This window comes from Lathyrus oleraceus, chromosome 6 (assembly GCF_024323335.1).
Source record: "Lathyrus oleraceus cultivar Zhongwan6 chromosome 6, CAAS_Psat_ZW6_1.0, whole genome shotgun sequence".
Lineage (NCBI taxonomy): Eukaryota > Viridiplantae > Streptophyta > Magnoliopsida > Fabales > Fabaceae > Lathyrus > Lathyrus oleraceus.
This window is the reverse complement of record NC_066584.1, coordinates 25,137,289-25,153,511: the sequence shown is the minus strand read 5'-3', so window position 1 is coordinate 25,153,511 and position 16,223 is coordinate 25,137,289. Positions and strand designations below refer to the sequence as shown.

General features: G+C 36.8%; 1 protein-coding gene across 1 annotated transcript; it reads left to right on the top strand.

The window, feature by feature from the left end:
- The first annotated feature begins 15,554 nt into the window (after positions 1 to 15,554).
- On the top strand, positions 15,555 to 15,977 carry LOC127093783 (uncharacterized mitochondrial protein AtMg00810-like). Its single transcript, XM_051032685.1, has one exon. It carries the CDS (start codon positions 15,555 to 15,557, stop codon positions 15,975 to 15,977), a length of 423 nt encoding a protein of 140 aa, XP_050888642.1.
- The last annotated feature ends 246 nt before the right edge of the window (positions 15,978 to 16,223 follow it).

Genomic DNA, 16,223 nt, shown 5'->3' with positions numbered 1-16,223 from the left:
AAGAATTGTATCTTCAAAAGATTGAGAAGAGATCTTGGATCAGTTGCAAATCAAATAACGAAGCACATGCGTCTCACTGTTATTTATAAAGGAGTTTTAAACCTAGGAAGGGATCGAAGTAGTGCAGTATTATGTTATCATTAGAGTTTCGTGTGTGTGCTTCGTATGAGCCATTCGAGTATCACATTGATACTTGAATTGGATTGGGTGTCTTGAGTTGTGATTAACAATCCCCCAAGAGCTTTTAAGTAAGAGTGGATTGTGTTTTTTTTCTATTGTGTGTTATCGTATGGTTGAGGGAAGTGAGAGGGGTCTCATATCTAGGTATGCCCTAGATAGAAACATCCACAAGTAGAGATTAGGTGAGAAGTTTGTAAACATTGAGGTTGTTCAAGACTTCAAACTAATTATGTGATAGTGGATTTCCTTCCTGGCTTGGTAGTCCCCAGATGTAGGTGACGTTGCACCGAACTAGGTTAACAATTGATTGTGTTATTTACTATTATACTATTTTATTTTTCCTACTATTGTTTATTGTGTGATAATGTGCAGACCCTGATGTCGTGACACCGTGTTCGACATCAGGGATCTGCTTGCCAGAATTTCAATTGGTATCAGAGTAGGCATCCTACTCTGTTTTTGGGTGAGATTCAGGGAAGATGTTTTTTGGCTCCATGGACAAGGAAAGAGGATTTATCAACAGACCCCTCATCTTAGATGGATCAAACTATGACTACTAAAAGGTAAGGATGGCTAGGCTTTCTTAAAATCCACGGATAACAGAACATGGAAAGTTGTCATTAGAGGATGGGAACATCCTGTTGTGAATGACAAGGATGGAAAGGCCACTACAGAACTGAAACCTGAAGAGGACTGATCCAAGGAAGAAAATGAATTGCCTCTTGGAAACCTCAAAGCCCTTAATCCCATATTCAATGGGGTGGACAAAAATATATTCAGGCTCATTAATACTTGTACTGTAGCTAAATAAGCTTGGGGAATCCTCAAAACTACTCATGAAGGCATATCTAAAGTAAAGATGTCTAGACTTCAGCTTCTCACTACCAGATTTGAGAATCTAAAGATGAAAGATGATGAAAATATCCATGACTTTCACATGAGTATTCTTGCAATAGTTAATTCATCTAGTGCTTTAGGAGAAAGGATGTCAGAAGAAAAACTAGTGAGAAAAATTCTAAGGTCTCTACCTAAAAAATTTGACATGAAGGTCACAACTATTGAGGAAGCTCAATACATCAACTCCATGAGAGTAGATGAACTTATGGGATCCCTCCAAACTTTTGAGTTTGGTATTAGTGACAGAACTGAAAAGAAAACCAATAGCATATCATTTGTATCCAACACTAAAGATGAACAAAACCAATGTGACTTAGATACTGATGTAGGAATGACCAATGCTATAGTGCTTCTAGGAAGACAATTCAACAAGATTCTTAAGAGAATTGATAGGAGGTCAAGACCCAATGTCAAGAACATCCCTCTTGACATCAGAAAACTAATGACTTCCAGAGAAGAACAAGAACTATAGAGAGATCAAATCAAGGTAAAGGAATCTAGTGTCATGGGTGTGAAGGTTTTGGACACATTATAGTTGAATGTCCTACCTATCTCAAGAAACTAAAAAATGGGTTGTCTGTTTCTTGGTCGGATGAGGACAATTCTGAAAGTGAACCTGAGGATGAATCTGATAAACATGTTACTGCTCTAACTGGAAGATGGGAATCTGATGAAGATTCATGTGATGAAGAACTATCTTGTTAGGGATTGGATGCTTCCTACAGAGAGCTCTGCATCAGAAGCGAAGAAGTATGCCTACTGGGAGAAAAACATAAGAAAATTATATCTCAATTGCAGGCTGAAAAAGAAGGATTTCAATTCACCATCTCTGATCTCCAAAATGAAGTGATATTGTTGTCTTCCAAACTTAACAACATGACTAAAACTGTCAGAATGCTAAATAAGGGATCTAACATGTTACATGAAGTTCTGCAAATTGGAAAAGCAACTGGAGATCTGAGAGAGATTGGCTTTAAAAATCAATCTCTTCATAGCCAAGGAAAATCATCTATGGCCAACTTTGTTCTTCCAGGGAGGGAGTCTAAACCCATAATGTCAAAACCTCTGTCTCAACATCATGCCAATCATCAGAACTCTCAAACTAAAGGAAGATCATCTCGCTATAGATGTCACTACTGTGGAAAATATGGTCATATAAAGCCCTTCTATTTCAGATTGTATGGTTACCCAAGGTACCTAACACAACTCATGGTCAATCAAAAGAAAGAGTGGATACTCAAGGCTGTCAACACCAAATTTATAGCTCACACTCTCTTAGAGTTTCAGCTCGTGAAGACTGGTATTTTGACAGTGGGTGTTCTAGGCACATGACAGGTGTCAAGAAGTTCCTTGAAAACATCAAGCCATACTCAATCGGCCAATTCACGTTTGGAGATGGGGCTAAAGGTGAAATTAAAGGGGTTGGAAGACCAGCATGTACTGGACTTCCAAGTCTCGATAATGTCCTGTTGGTAAAAGGTTTGATTGCTAACCTAATTAGTATTAGTAAACTATGTGATGAAGGTCTTAAAGTTAACTTTACAAAATCAGAGTGTCTTGTCACTAATGAGAAAAATGAAGTGATAATAAAGGGAGTCAAGTCTAAGGACAACTGCTATTTGTGATCCTTTAAAGAAGCAAACCACACTCCTACATGTCGGATATCCAAAGAAGACGAAGTTAATCTATGACACCAAAAACTTGGACATCTGCATTTGAAGGGGATGAAAAAGGTTATGTCAAAAGAAGCCATTAGAGGTATTCCAAAACTCAAGATCGAAGAAGGTAAAATATATGGTGAGTGTCAAATTAGGAAGCAAACCAAGATGTCACATCCAAAGTTACAACATCAGACGACTTTGAAAGCTCTGGAACTCCTTCATATGGACCTAATGAGACCTATGCAGGTTGAGAACCTTAGAGGGAACAGGTACGCCTATGTTGTTGATGATGATTTTTCAAGGTTCACATGGGTGAACTTCATCAAAGAAAAATCTGATGTATTTGAGGTGTTCAAAGATCTATGTTAAAGCATTCAAAGAGAGAAAGAAAGTGAAATCATCAGGATTTGAAGTGACCATGGGAAAGAATTTGAAAACAAAAAATTTGATGATTTGTGCTCCTCTGGAGGTATTGGGCATGAGTTTTCCTCTCCTATCACCCGACAATAAAACGGGGTTATGGAACGCAAGAACAGAACTCTCCAAGAGTCAGTTAGAGTCATGTTTCTGCCAAGCATCTACCTTATCATTTCTGGGCTGAAGCAATGAATATTGCCTGCTATATTCATAATAGAGTCACTCTAAGAACCAGTACCTCAACCACTCTCTATGAATTATGGAAAGGAAGGAAGCCCATAGTTAAATACTTTCACGTATTTGGAAGCAAATGTTACATCCTAGTTGACCGTGAACAAAGAAGAAAGATGGATCCCAAGAATGATAAAGGTATATTTCTGGGATACTCTACAAATAACATAGCCTATAGAGTTTTAATTCAAGAACCAAAACTATGATGGAATCCATCAATGTGGTGGTGGATGACAATATCTCAGAAAAGGAGACAGGTGTTGAAGTTGATGTCGAGATGTCATCTCAGCATATCAACCCAACTAAAAATGAGGAAGTGATTGAATCAGACAATGAATCAGGAAGTGTTGGACCTGATAACCCCCAAGTCAACAAAGGTCCTGTAGCGGTGTATTCTGTAGCGGTGTATTCGTTACTATATGATCTATTGGTTAAATCATAAGCAATGTATACAATGAACATAGAGTCGCCACCGCACTTTTATTTATCCTAAGGACTGGTTAAAAGGCGAACAAAAACCTAAGAAGTTTTACACGTAGAAAACTAATGAAAAAGATCAGAGATCGGGGTAAGGGGTAAATTACGCAATGGGAAGGTGTTAGGCACCCAATGCGTCCTAGGTACTCCTAGGGAGCCCTTTTCACACTTTGTTGTTTGAAAATTATTTGTTATTGACATAAGTATTGTGCAAACATGATTGGGATGATGAGGAAAGAATATACAAATTAATTATTGGGTTTGAACGGATGAACCCGCTGCCTACGTACCTTCCATCAAAGGTAAGGATCAAAACGCCGTAGTTCGGCTAAAAAATTTCCAAAAGTTAGTGGATTCAATTTTAAAACAAAAGCTCAAAGGTCTTACGTTACCCACGGGAGAAAACTCAACCTTGTATAACAACTAGTCCACCATGTGAGAAAAGCTTCCACTTGCCAGAGAGGGGTTAACCCTATAATAGGCAAGGAAGACTTACAATTCATCTACTAAGGACAAATAGGTGAGATTAATATCAACCAACTAGGGTAAATCAAACCTATAGCTAATGTATGAAAACTTAACAAACATGGACAAAGCCACAAAATCATTTGAATGAGTGAAGTTAATTGATTTGGAATTATTTACAAAGTGGGGTCAAAGTATGATTAAAGTCAATTCAAAATGAGTATTTACAAAAATGAAGTTTGGAAAATCATGGACTTAAGGTCCAAGTTTCTAATTTGGAAAGAGGTGAGAATGTTTGCACAACACTTATTTCAAAGTTTTAAAACACGTGTGAAAAGGTAGGACACAATGGGGTGAATGGAATGGAAGAGTGAATGTAAAACTTCTTAGGAGGGTCCACCTCTTGAAATCATATAGCAGATGATTCAAGTGGGTCCTTAGGAATAGGCTACAAATGAGCAACAATATGAACATGGTAACAGATGAAAGTAAATAAAAGCGGATACTGGATGCCACTCAATGGTCTTATACCTGTCTCCTAAAACAAGTAAGGATATCAGAAGCCACTCTATGGACTTACACTAATCTCCATCAGAACAAAACAAAAAAACAAAACAGGGAAGTCAACTGCCAATCTATCTGGACTTATGTTAACCTCCACAGTATGATCCTAGGAATACAAATGCCACATCACAGGGACTTACAATGAATCCTCACATACAACAACAATGCTCGAGGCAATGGGTATGAGTGACCAATGAGGTCTCACACTCTACCCCTTCCATGTCATGGGAACAGATGCCAACTTACAGGGACTTATAACTGGTTCCTCAACGGGTAAGCAAACAATGTCACAAGGACAAATGACATGAACATGCACTAATGGCAATCAAAGGTAAAAGGCACAATGGCAATCAAGTAATCATGTATGATGAATCAAGTAATCAATCACATAAATTCAAGTAGCACACGCTATAACCATTCAATGAGGCTCAAGCAAAAGGGTTTGACTATGAAAGTCCACTGTAAGAGGTAAGTGTCGCTCTTAACCTGACCATTGAGGGGCTCAGGTGAAGCAGATGAAAGGATATGAGGGGTGTGCCTCATTGCTTCTATCTCATGTACGAGAGAGCATGTAAATATAAGGATGTGGGGGAGTTCAGAAAGATGGAACTCTTTCCCCAATTGGACTCGATAGATCTTGGGTTGGGATCTCGATGCTACAACCATGTAATGGGAGCAAGGAGAAGACTCACTGAATAGTGGGGGATAGATTGCTTATCCCTACCTTCCACCAATTGCCTCAAATGAGGACTTTTCCTGCTTGGGACAAATATAAACACACACAAGCATTGCCTCTTAAGGAGGACTTCAGACAATTTGCCCGGTCAAATAACAGACCGGGTCTCCAGACTACATGAAGAAGAAGGTTCTATACCTCAATGCAAGTTGCTATTTAAGCAAAGCAAAGCAAGTTCTTAAGAGAACTGAGCGACTAAAGGGTACCTGGAAACAATCCAATAAAATCAGCATCCCATTCATAAACAGATGACAACATAAGAATCAATTAACAAAGTACAATTATACAAATAATGATGTGCATAGCACAAGGCTCACATGAACCAAGTTCAAACATCCTACAAAACAAATAGGTTAGTCCACAAATGTCAAATAAGACAATCCAAGATGTGGAACAATTTCCTTAATCCTTAACTTCTTAACCTGAAAAGGCACAATCAACTTCAAAGGTAAGTAACATGACCACTAGGACTAGCCTAGGGTCAAAAAGATGGAAAAATGTTAAAACAGCAAGCTAATCATGATCAAAGTCAAGCTATATCAATAACAAAGGGATCCCAATTGGTCCCATATTCAAACTATGCTCCTATTTCTATTTATGCAACATGGAAGGCAAAAGATGCAATGTGGAGTCTCTTACAAGCAACCAGCAAGATCACATTCAAATAAATGCCAAAATGGCACCAAAAAAATCCACAAAAATTATGTTCTAACCAGAAGACATTCAGCAAGCCACATGTTAATTTTCAAGTCATTTGGACTAGTAGATCAATAGGAATTAATTAAACATGACAAGGCATGCAAAAACTACATCAAATGAAGCCTACAATTATGCATCAACTTCAATCTAATGGTAAACAGTAATGGTGCATTATAAATCAGTAGGACCAAAACCAAATGCTACATTAATGTGTTAGGAACTATGTCATCAATTTTCATGGTCATTGGATAAAGTATGTGCATATGGCAACATGCTAAAAAATGTGTCACAAGTGAAGTCCCAACAATGATAGGCAGCAAGGAAAAATATGAATCAAATCGAAAATGGATTGTAAAAATCCACAAAAATTCACAGGGGATGTTAACGTGTCAAACAAGCTACATGCAAAAATTCAAGGCCATTGGCCAGAGGGAAGCATGGTAAACAATTAGGGGAATATAGCCTATCAAACTATGTCACATATTTACACATCCAAATTCAATAATTCACATATAATAAACCATAGACTCAAAAATTATGAAACCTATGTCAAAAATTCCAGGGAAGAGTTAGGAACCTACATCTAAATTTTCAGGTCATTTGGATATGGCATGTGGTTTCTATAATTAAAATGGCACATCATATGGAAATAGCATACATTAAAGATATCTCTAAGTCCAATTATATTTTTTCCAAGCACTATTTTTAATTTTGTATCTATAAAATAGTAGAGAAAAAATGATGATTAACAAAAAAAGTCTTGCATTTTTTGGATGATTATTGTTGATTATATGAATTTTTGAAGTTTTTAAATAATTATTTCAATATTATTTGGATTTAATATGACTTATTTAATTAAATCATAGACTAAATGGCACAGATGTGATTAGCGCCTCCTGTACCAAAACGATGCCGTGCCATTAAATGACGTGGCGGTGGTTGATTGGCCCTGGCAAGTAGAAACGTGAAAACGAAATGAAACAAGGACGGAAGCGGATCTAGCATGGAGATTTCCAGAAATCTCTTGAAGTTCATCGTCGTCTTCATCAGTTCTTCATCTGGAAACCTAGGTTTTGAACAAACGGCCATGGAAATTTACAAGCTACACACCGGTCGAACCGGTTTTTCCTCAGGAATATGAATATGGAATCAATTTCGTCTATCAATCAACACACAGTACAAATCGAAAGCAAGAAGGAAACGCATCAAAACTTCAATCGCGGATTTCTCGATCATCTCTTAATGGAATCACAAATTACAAGCTGCTATGCAATCTACAAGCTGTACTCTACAAAATCCCTAACTCAATCGAAGCAAACGCGAGTTTTGAAATCCGACCTTTCTTGAAGTGCAGTGCGGAATCGCGCGGATTTGAGCTCGATGATGCGAAACAGATGAAGATGATTGTTGTAGGAGACGCAAGGTGAAGAAAATCCAGCTCGAAGATGCGCCAATGCTCAAGAATCGGCGACTGCTATGGATATTCAGGATCTTGCAACAGCTTATGATTGTGAGTTTTCCGGATCCGAAACCTGCAAACAGGAACTCAACAGCAAGTGTAGTCGACGAATTCACCAAGAATTAGCTCAAAGATTCATCCAATTGGTGAATTGGTGCAAAAAAAGTGTGGTGAAACTTTTTGAGAAATGAGAGGATTTTGGGAGAATTTTCTGTTATTTTCTGTTGTGATTTCAGATTGTGATTGTGAAAAAATGATTAGCCCTTAATTTCTGTTATGGATTAAATATATATACCAAGCACTTAAACCATTCCTTAATGATGATTAAGCAAAAATGGTGATTAGTGCCAAATAGCTTATGTGATGCATTGGATTTTAAGCTCTTTTGAATTTAGAAGCATGACAGCAGAAAATTGATACTTGAAACAAGTCAAAAATATCATTTGGGAGCTGGCTGTATAGGCCTCATTTTCAAATTCACAATATTTCTCATTTTGGACGATTTTGCCCCTCTCTTTAAATTGATTCACTTCAAAAATGGCATTTTGCATGGAGCCTTTTCCGAAAAATCCAATTATGCACCCTTGAAGTACACATTAAATGGAGTTTGTGCATATAAAGAACTTGCAATTTGGATAATCCATGTAGAAGTTATGCCCTCCCGATTACGGGTCTTTTTTGAAATTCATCTGACCATATCTTGCAAACCACACATTGGATTTTTGAGTTCTTGGACTTTTTGGAATTGTGAGAACAAGATCTCCAACTTTCATGTTGGACAAATTTTGATTTGAAGCTTGTATCTTGACTTTATATTGAGGGGAAAAACTTTCCATTTTGGGCAGCTGAAATTACAGGTCCACTTGCCATTTTGGGAAATTTTCTGTCTGACTTCAATTCCTTCAACCTTGGTCTTGGAAATGCCAAATGAGGTTTATATAGACATGAATGAGACTTTTCCAATCAATTCCAATCATCAAATCACTGATTAAATCCACAGTTGACCACAGTTGACTCCTGTTGACTTTTAGTTGACTGGGCCATGTTCTGATGAATTTCAAGCCTCTTTCACATGAGATCTTGATTCCAAATGATATCACAAGTTATATGAACTCTTTATGAATGATCATGGTGTCCAAATTCTTCAAGAATGGTCACCATCTATTGCTCAAGGCCTGATTTGACTGTTTGACTGATGATTGCTTCAGCTGCAAGAAACAAGGTTAGATGACAATATTTTTGTACTTTTGGTTAGTGAACATATGAAAAGCAATGATATACAAATGCGATACATGCTTGGTGATCAAGAAACACACTCACAAGGTATCCCACCCACTATGGGGGCAGCTAGGGTATGCAATGATCCTTGAGGCCATGATATGATATGATATGGGCCATGAGGGATCTTAGGGCCAAAATTGGGGTCTTACATATTCATCACTTTATGATTTATTGATTAAACCATAAGCAAAGCATACAAAGATATCGAGTCGCCACCGCACTTTTATTTATCCACAGGATTGGCTAAAAAGCGAACAAAAGCCTAAGAAGTTTTACACATAGAAAACTAATGAAAAGATCAGAGAATCTGGGTAAGGGGTAAATTACGCAATGGGAAGGTGTTAGGCACCCATCACATCCTAGGTACTCCTAGGGAACCTCTTTTCACACTTGTTGTATAAGAAAAAGTTTATTTGTCTATGACATATTGTGCAAACATGAATGGGAAGATGAGAAAAGAATGTACAATTTTATTATTTTTGTGTTTGAACGGATGAACCCGTTGCCTACGTACCTTCCATGAAAGGTAAAGATCAAAACACCGTAGTTCGGCTAAAAGATTTCCAAAACATGTGTGGGTTCATTTTAAAACAAGAGCGCTAAGGCTTTTCATTCTCAACGGGAGAAAACTCAACCAATACCAACAATCCACCATGCGAGGATGGCTTCAACATACTAGTGAGGGGTTAACCCTATAATAAGTATGGAAGACTTACAATCAACTCACTAAGGATGTGATGAGATTTACATCAACCACTATGATAATTGAAACCTATGGCTAATGTATGAAAACATATCAAAAATGGACAAAGCCACAACAATTGAATGGGTGAAGTTAATTGATTATGAGTATTCACAAAATATGGTCAAAGTATGATTAAGATTCAATTCAAAGAAGTGTTATGAAAATGAGGTTTGAAAAGTCAAGGACTTGGGGTCCAGGTTTCTAATTTGAAAAGACATGAAAATGTTTGCACAACATGTATTTACAAGTTTTAAAAGTCAACAAGTGAAAAGGGATTTTGAAACAAAAGAATGTGGATGAAGGAGTGTAAAACTTCTCAGAAGTTCACCTCTTGAAATCATATAGAAGATGATTCAAGTGTGTCCTTTGGAATGAGGCAACAATGCACATAACAGGTAAACAAAGCATCAAGCAAGGTCAACAAAAGCGGATACCGGATGCCAATTACTGGACTTATACCAATCTCCTAAAACAAAGATGGATACCAGATGCCACTCAATGGACTTATACTAGTCTCCTAAAGCAAAGAAGCAAAACATGGATATCAGATGCCAATCAACTGGACTTACACTAATCTCCTGAAGCAAACGAAGAAATGATACTGGATGCCAATAAACTGGACTTACACCAATCTCACAAAGCAAAACAGAACATGGATATCAGATGCCAATCTATCTGGGCTTACTCTAATCTCCAAGGGATGATCATAGGAGTACAAATGCCAACAACATGGACTTATAATTGAATCCTCACATAAAACAAACAAGATAAAAGCACTAAGCAAAGAGGACATAAGTGGCCAATGAAATGGTCTTACACTCAATCCCTTCCAAATCATAGGAACAAAGGCCAATGAATGGACTTATAGCTGATTCCTCAATGGGCAAACTCAAACAAATCCCAAAGATATGAAATGATGATCATGCAATAATGAACAATTAATGATGATAAATGCACCAAGGTATGCAAGCAAACATGTACAAATGAACCAAGCAATCAATCAAACAAAGTCATTTAGCACCCACTATATACAAGCAATTAGGCTCAAGCAAGGGTTAGACTATAAAGTCAACTGGAATGAGGTAAGTGGTGCTCTTAACCTTAACATTGAGAGTTAAGGTGAAGCAGATGAAAGGATATGAGGGGTGTGCCTCATTGCTCTTATCCCTGGTCAGGGAGAGCATTGAATATCAGAAGGTGTGGGAGTTCAGAAAGTGGGAACTCTCTCCACAAGTTAATGACTCTATAGATCTTGGGCTTTTACTCACTATGCATCAACACATGTGGTGTGAGCAAGGTGAGTGACACACAAAATAGTAGGAGATAGACTACACATCTCTTTTGTCTACCAATTGCCTTATCAAAAGGACTTTTCCTGCTTGGGACAAAAATAAACAATCACAAACATTGCCTCTTAAGGAGGACTTCAGACAGGTGCCTGGCCAAGTAACAAGCCAGGTCTTCCAGACTACATGAAGAAGAGATGTTATACCTATATTAGCAAAGCCCAAATAAGTTCACAAAGAACTTAGCAACTAAGGTACCTGAAAACAATCCAACTCAATCAGTATACAAGTTAGGAAATCAAACAGATAATCCAACAATCAATAGACAATATACAATCAAACAATGCAATGTGCAAAGCACAAACTCAACCAAGTGAGCTAAAGCATCCTACAAAACAAAGCAAAGTTAGTCCATAACAATCACACAAACCAACTTAAGCCATGTGAATTAATCTCCTTAAAGCCATATGCTTCTTAACCTGAAAACAAACTCAAACATGAGAAGTAAACCCTTAGGCCAAAGCCTAGGGTCAAAGGAGGAGAAATAGACCAAAACAGAACATGAAACTTGGTAAGAATCAAGATTTATCAATTAAAAACATTATCCAATTGGTCTCATATCAAAATCATTCATCAAATTCATTTCATAAACAAATCACGTCAATCATGCAAGTTGAAAGCTCAATGAAGTAAACAGAATGAACCAATTCAAATCAAACCAAACAGGGCTCAATAAATTCCAAGAAAAATCATGTCTAAACAGCATTCATCAAATGAGCAACATACCAAAAATCATGACATTTGGATAAGCATAAGCATGTCAATTAAAATCATCAAGTCAAGGTAAGCATAAACAAGCTCAAACAAGACCACAAATGGTGCATCAACTTAAGGCAATCATAAAACAGAAATGACACAAGATAAATGACTCAAACCAAAGCCCAGACACACTTAAACATGTTAAGAATCAATGTACAAAATTTCAGGCTCATATGATAAGGCATGAGAATTTCACAAATCATGGGAGTTCAACACTCATTTAAAGTCCAAATATGACTAACCAGCAAAGAAAAATATCAAACAAATTGGAAATGGATCAAAAAATCTATAAAAAAATCATGCTCAAACTAGACATCCAGAAGTGTCATCATGAAAAAATCCAGATTATTTGGCATTCAATAGGCATGGTAAACAAAATCAGCAAATTGGACAAGAAATGGTGTGACACACATTGTCACACCTATATTGATCACATCATATCTCAACATCCAGAAATGCAAAAATCACAAACTCTATACTAAAAGATCAGTCAAGATGTCTAGATTACACATGCAAAATTTCAGCTCCATAGGATCAAGCATCGTGATTTCATAAAAGAAATGGCAAGCAATGTGCAAGAAATGACATATAAACATAAACCCTAGGCAACTTTTAAATCTAACCGAGCACAAATTCTGGAAAAATATCCATAAAAAAGTAGACATTACAAGGATCATGGCACAAAAAGTCTCATATGAATTGGATTAATATTTTTTTATTTATGAATTTTTGAATGAAGAGGAAAATTAAAAAATGCATGAAACAAGTATATGAACATGTACAAGTGGAATGGAGAAAATGCAGCAAGGTAAGTTGAAAAATGTGATAGCCAGGAATCGAACCATATGCATATTCAAATGGAGCGCGCTAACTAATGAAACGCTCCGTTTCATTAACATACGTGGCATGGTACTATTGGTGCATGGGAGACAAACACAAAAATCATGCAAAACACGGCCAAGGCAGATCAAACAAGTTATGGATATTGAAACCCTAAAGCTTCAACGCGTGTTCATCATGTTCATCATCATCATGAACTTTTTGTCACAGAAATTCATGAAAATTATACCAATCGAATCATCATTTAACACACAGCACTAATCCAGCATTAATTTCTCTTAATTCTAACCACATCAAAAGCATCGATCAAAATAAGTTTCAACATTCAAATTTCAAATCAAGATAACTTCCTCAATTTTGCATGAAATCACTAGATCTAAAGTTCAGCATGACCTACATTCCAAGATCTATAAGATGCATATCATAATTTCATGAATGATAAGATTCGAATTCTGACCTTGCTAGAGAAACAGAGTTGGAATCGAGCAGTTCTGGCTTGGAAATGCTGAAACAGAAGCTCTATGTTGCTTGGATGAATGGATGGAAGCAAGATCTCAGCTCAACAATGCTTGATCCTTCTTGAAATCTCAATTTCCATGGAAATGCACAAGGTTCAACAGCTACGATTCTTCAGGAATTTCTCACAATCTTGCTTCAACAGATCTTCAACAATGTGTGTGAATGGTGAATCAATGAAGAATCATGCAATGTTTTGTGAAAAAATCGGCAGAAAAATGGAGAGAAAGTTTGAGAGCAAAAATGGAATTGGATCTAGATCTGGTGCAAATGAAGTGTTAATGTTGAATTCAGTTAGGATTAGGAATATATAGCACCTGTTAATCATGTCCATAATCATCATTAACCAAAATGTAAGTGGATTAGTGAAATGAGCATGTTTATGCAATTTGGCCAAAATGCCCTCATGTAATGCCATGCAATGGAACAGTGCGAATTTGGCTTGAAACAAGTTGCAAATTCTGTTTTGATGCAATTGGAATTGGTTTGGAATGAAAATAATGCCCATTTTTCAAATTCACATTTTCCCACCAAAATTCAAATTAAATTCCAGTGAAAAATGCACTTTTTTTTGTGATGAGTTTTAATGAAATGTGATGCATGATCATGATAGTAGAGATCAAGAGAAAATTGCTCCAAAAAGAACCACATGAATTGGCCTTTTGGTGCAAAAGTTATGCCTTGTTGAAATTCAAAATCCATTGACAATGATTTGATCATAACTTGCCAACCACACATGAGAAATGGATGTTCTTGGACATTTTGGAAAGGTGAGAGCAAGATCTTCATGTTGGACAAAATTCCATTTGAAGCTTGCTTGATGATGTAAAGTTGAGGAGAAGACCTTTCCATTTTTGGCAGTTTGAAATTACAGGTCACTTACTATTTTTAGAAACTTTTCATCTGACCTCAAATCCTCCAATGTTGATGTTTGAAATGTTATATGAGACTTGTATGGACATGAATGAGACCTTTCCAACCATCTCCCACCATCAAATCCCTGATTTTATGCACAGTTGACCACAATTGACTTTACTAGGGTTTTGGTTGACTGAACAATGCTTTGATGAATTTCAAGCCTCTACCACTTGAGATCTTGATTCCAAATGATACCATGGTTCAAATGAACTCTTGATGAATGATCATGGTGCCCAAATTCTTCAGAATGGCCACCATCTATGGCTCAATGAATGCCTTTGACTGGCTTGACCTAATGTTGCTTCATCTGCAAGTAACAAGGTTAGATGACAATATTTTTGTACTTTGGTTAGTAAACAAATGAAAAGCAATGATATACAAATGCTAAACATGCTTGGTGATTAAGAACCACTCTTAAAAGACAACCCACCCACAAGGAGGGGAAGCAAGGTGTTCAATGATCCTTGAGGAAATGATATGATGTGATATGATGCCATGAGGGATCTTAGGGACAAAATTGGGGTCTTACAGGTCCCTCCATCAGAATACAAAAAGACCATCCAACAGATCTCATAATTGGAAACCTTAATGAAGGTGTCACCACTATACCTAGAGATGTGATCTCAAATGCATGTTTTATTTCTAAGTTTGAACCAAAAAATGTGAAAGAAGCTTTGACCGATGAATTTTGGATCAATGCAATGCCAGAGGAATTAGGTCAATCTATAATAAGTGAAGTATGGGACTTAGTTCCTAGACCTAAATGAATTAATGTTATTGACACTAAGTGGATCTACAAGAACAAATATGATGAAAATGGATTATAACCAAAAACAAAGCCAGACTAGTTGCTCAAGGATACACTCAAATCGAAGGGGTCAATTTTGATGATACATTTGCCCTTGTTGTTCGCCTTGAGTCAATCAGACTTCTGTTAGGTGTGGTCTGCCTTCTTAAATTCAAACTATTTCAAATGGATGTAAAAAGTGCATTCCAAAATGGATACTTGAATGAAGAAGTCTATGTAGAACAACCTAAGGGGTTCATAGATCCAAACTTTCCAGATCATGTTTACAAATTAAGGAAAGCTCTATATGGATTAAAGCAAGCACCTAGGGCTTGGTATGAGAGGCTCATTGAGTACCTTGTTAACAATGGATATAGGAAAGGAGGAACAAACAACACTATGTTTATTAAAGAAGAACATGGTAAACTCATGATAGCTCAAATATATGTTGATGACATTGTGTTTGGAGGGATGTCAAACCAGATGGTACAACATTTTATCAAGTAGATGCAATCTGAGTTTGAAATGAGTCTTACTGGTCAATTAACATACTTTCTTGGGCTCCAATTTAGACAGATGGATGACACTATCTTCATTTCCCAAAGCAAGTACACTAAGAACATAGTGAAAAAGTGTGGCATGGAAAATACTAGCCATAAAAGGACACTTGCACCAACTCATTTAAAACTGAGCAAAGATGAAAAAGGTACAAATGTGGATCAAAGTTTGTACATGAGTATGATTGGGAGTCTGTTTTATCTCACAGCTAGCAGACCTGACATTACATTTGTTGTAGGATTATATGCTAGATATCAATCTGAACCCAAAATGAGTCACATTTCTCAAGTGAAAAGGATTTTGAAGTATGTCATTGGAACTAGTGAATATGGAATGTTGTATTCTCACAGTGCAAATTCCTTACTAACAAGATATTGTGATGTTGGTTGGGCAGACAATGTTGATGATAGAAAAAGAACTTTTGGAGGGTGTTTATTTTAGGGAAATAATCTAATATCTTGGTTCAATAAGAAGCAAAATAGTGTGTCCTTATCCACAACTGAGGCTGAATATATTGTTGTAGGAAGTAGTTACTCTCAATTGATTGGGATGAAACAAATGTTAGAAGAATACAATGTCCAACAAGATGTCCTGACATTATATTATAACAATCTAAGTGCTATTAACATCTCCAAGAACCCTATTCAACACAGCATAACTAAGCACATTGATATCCGACATCACTTC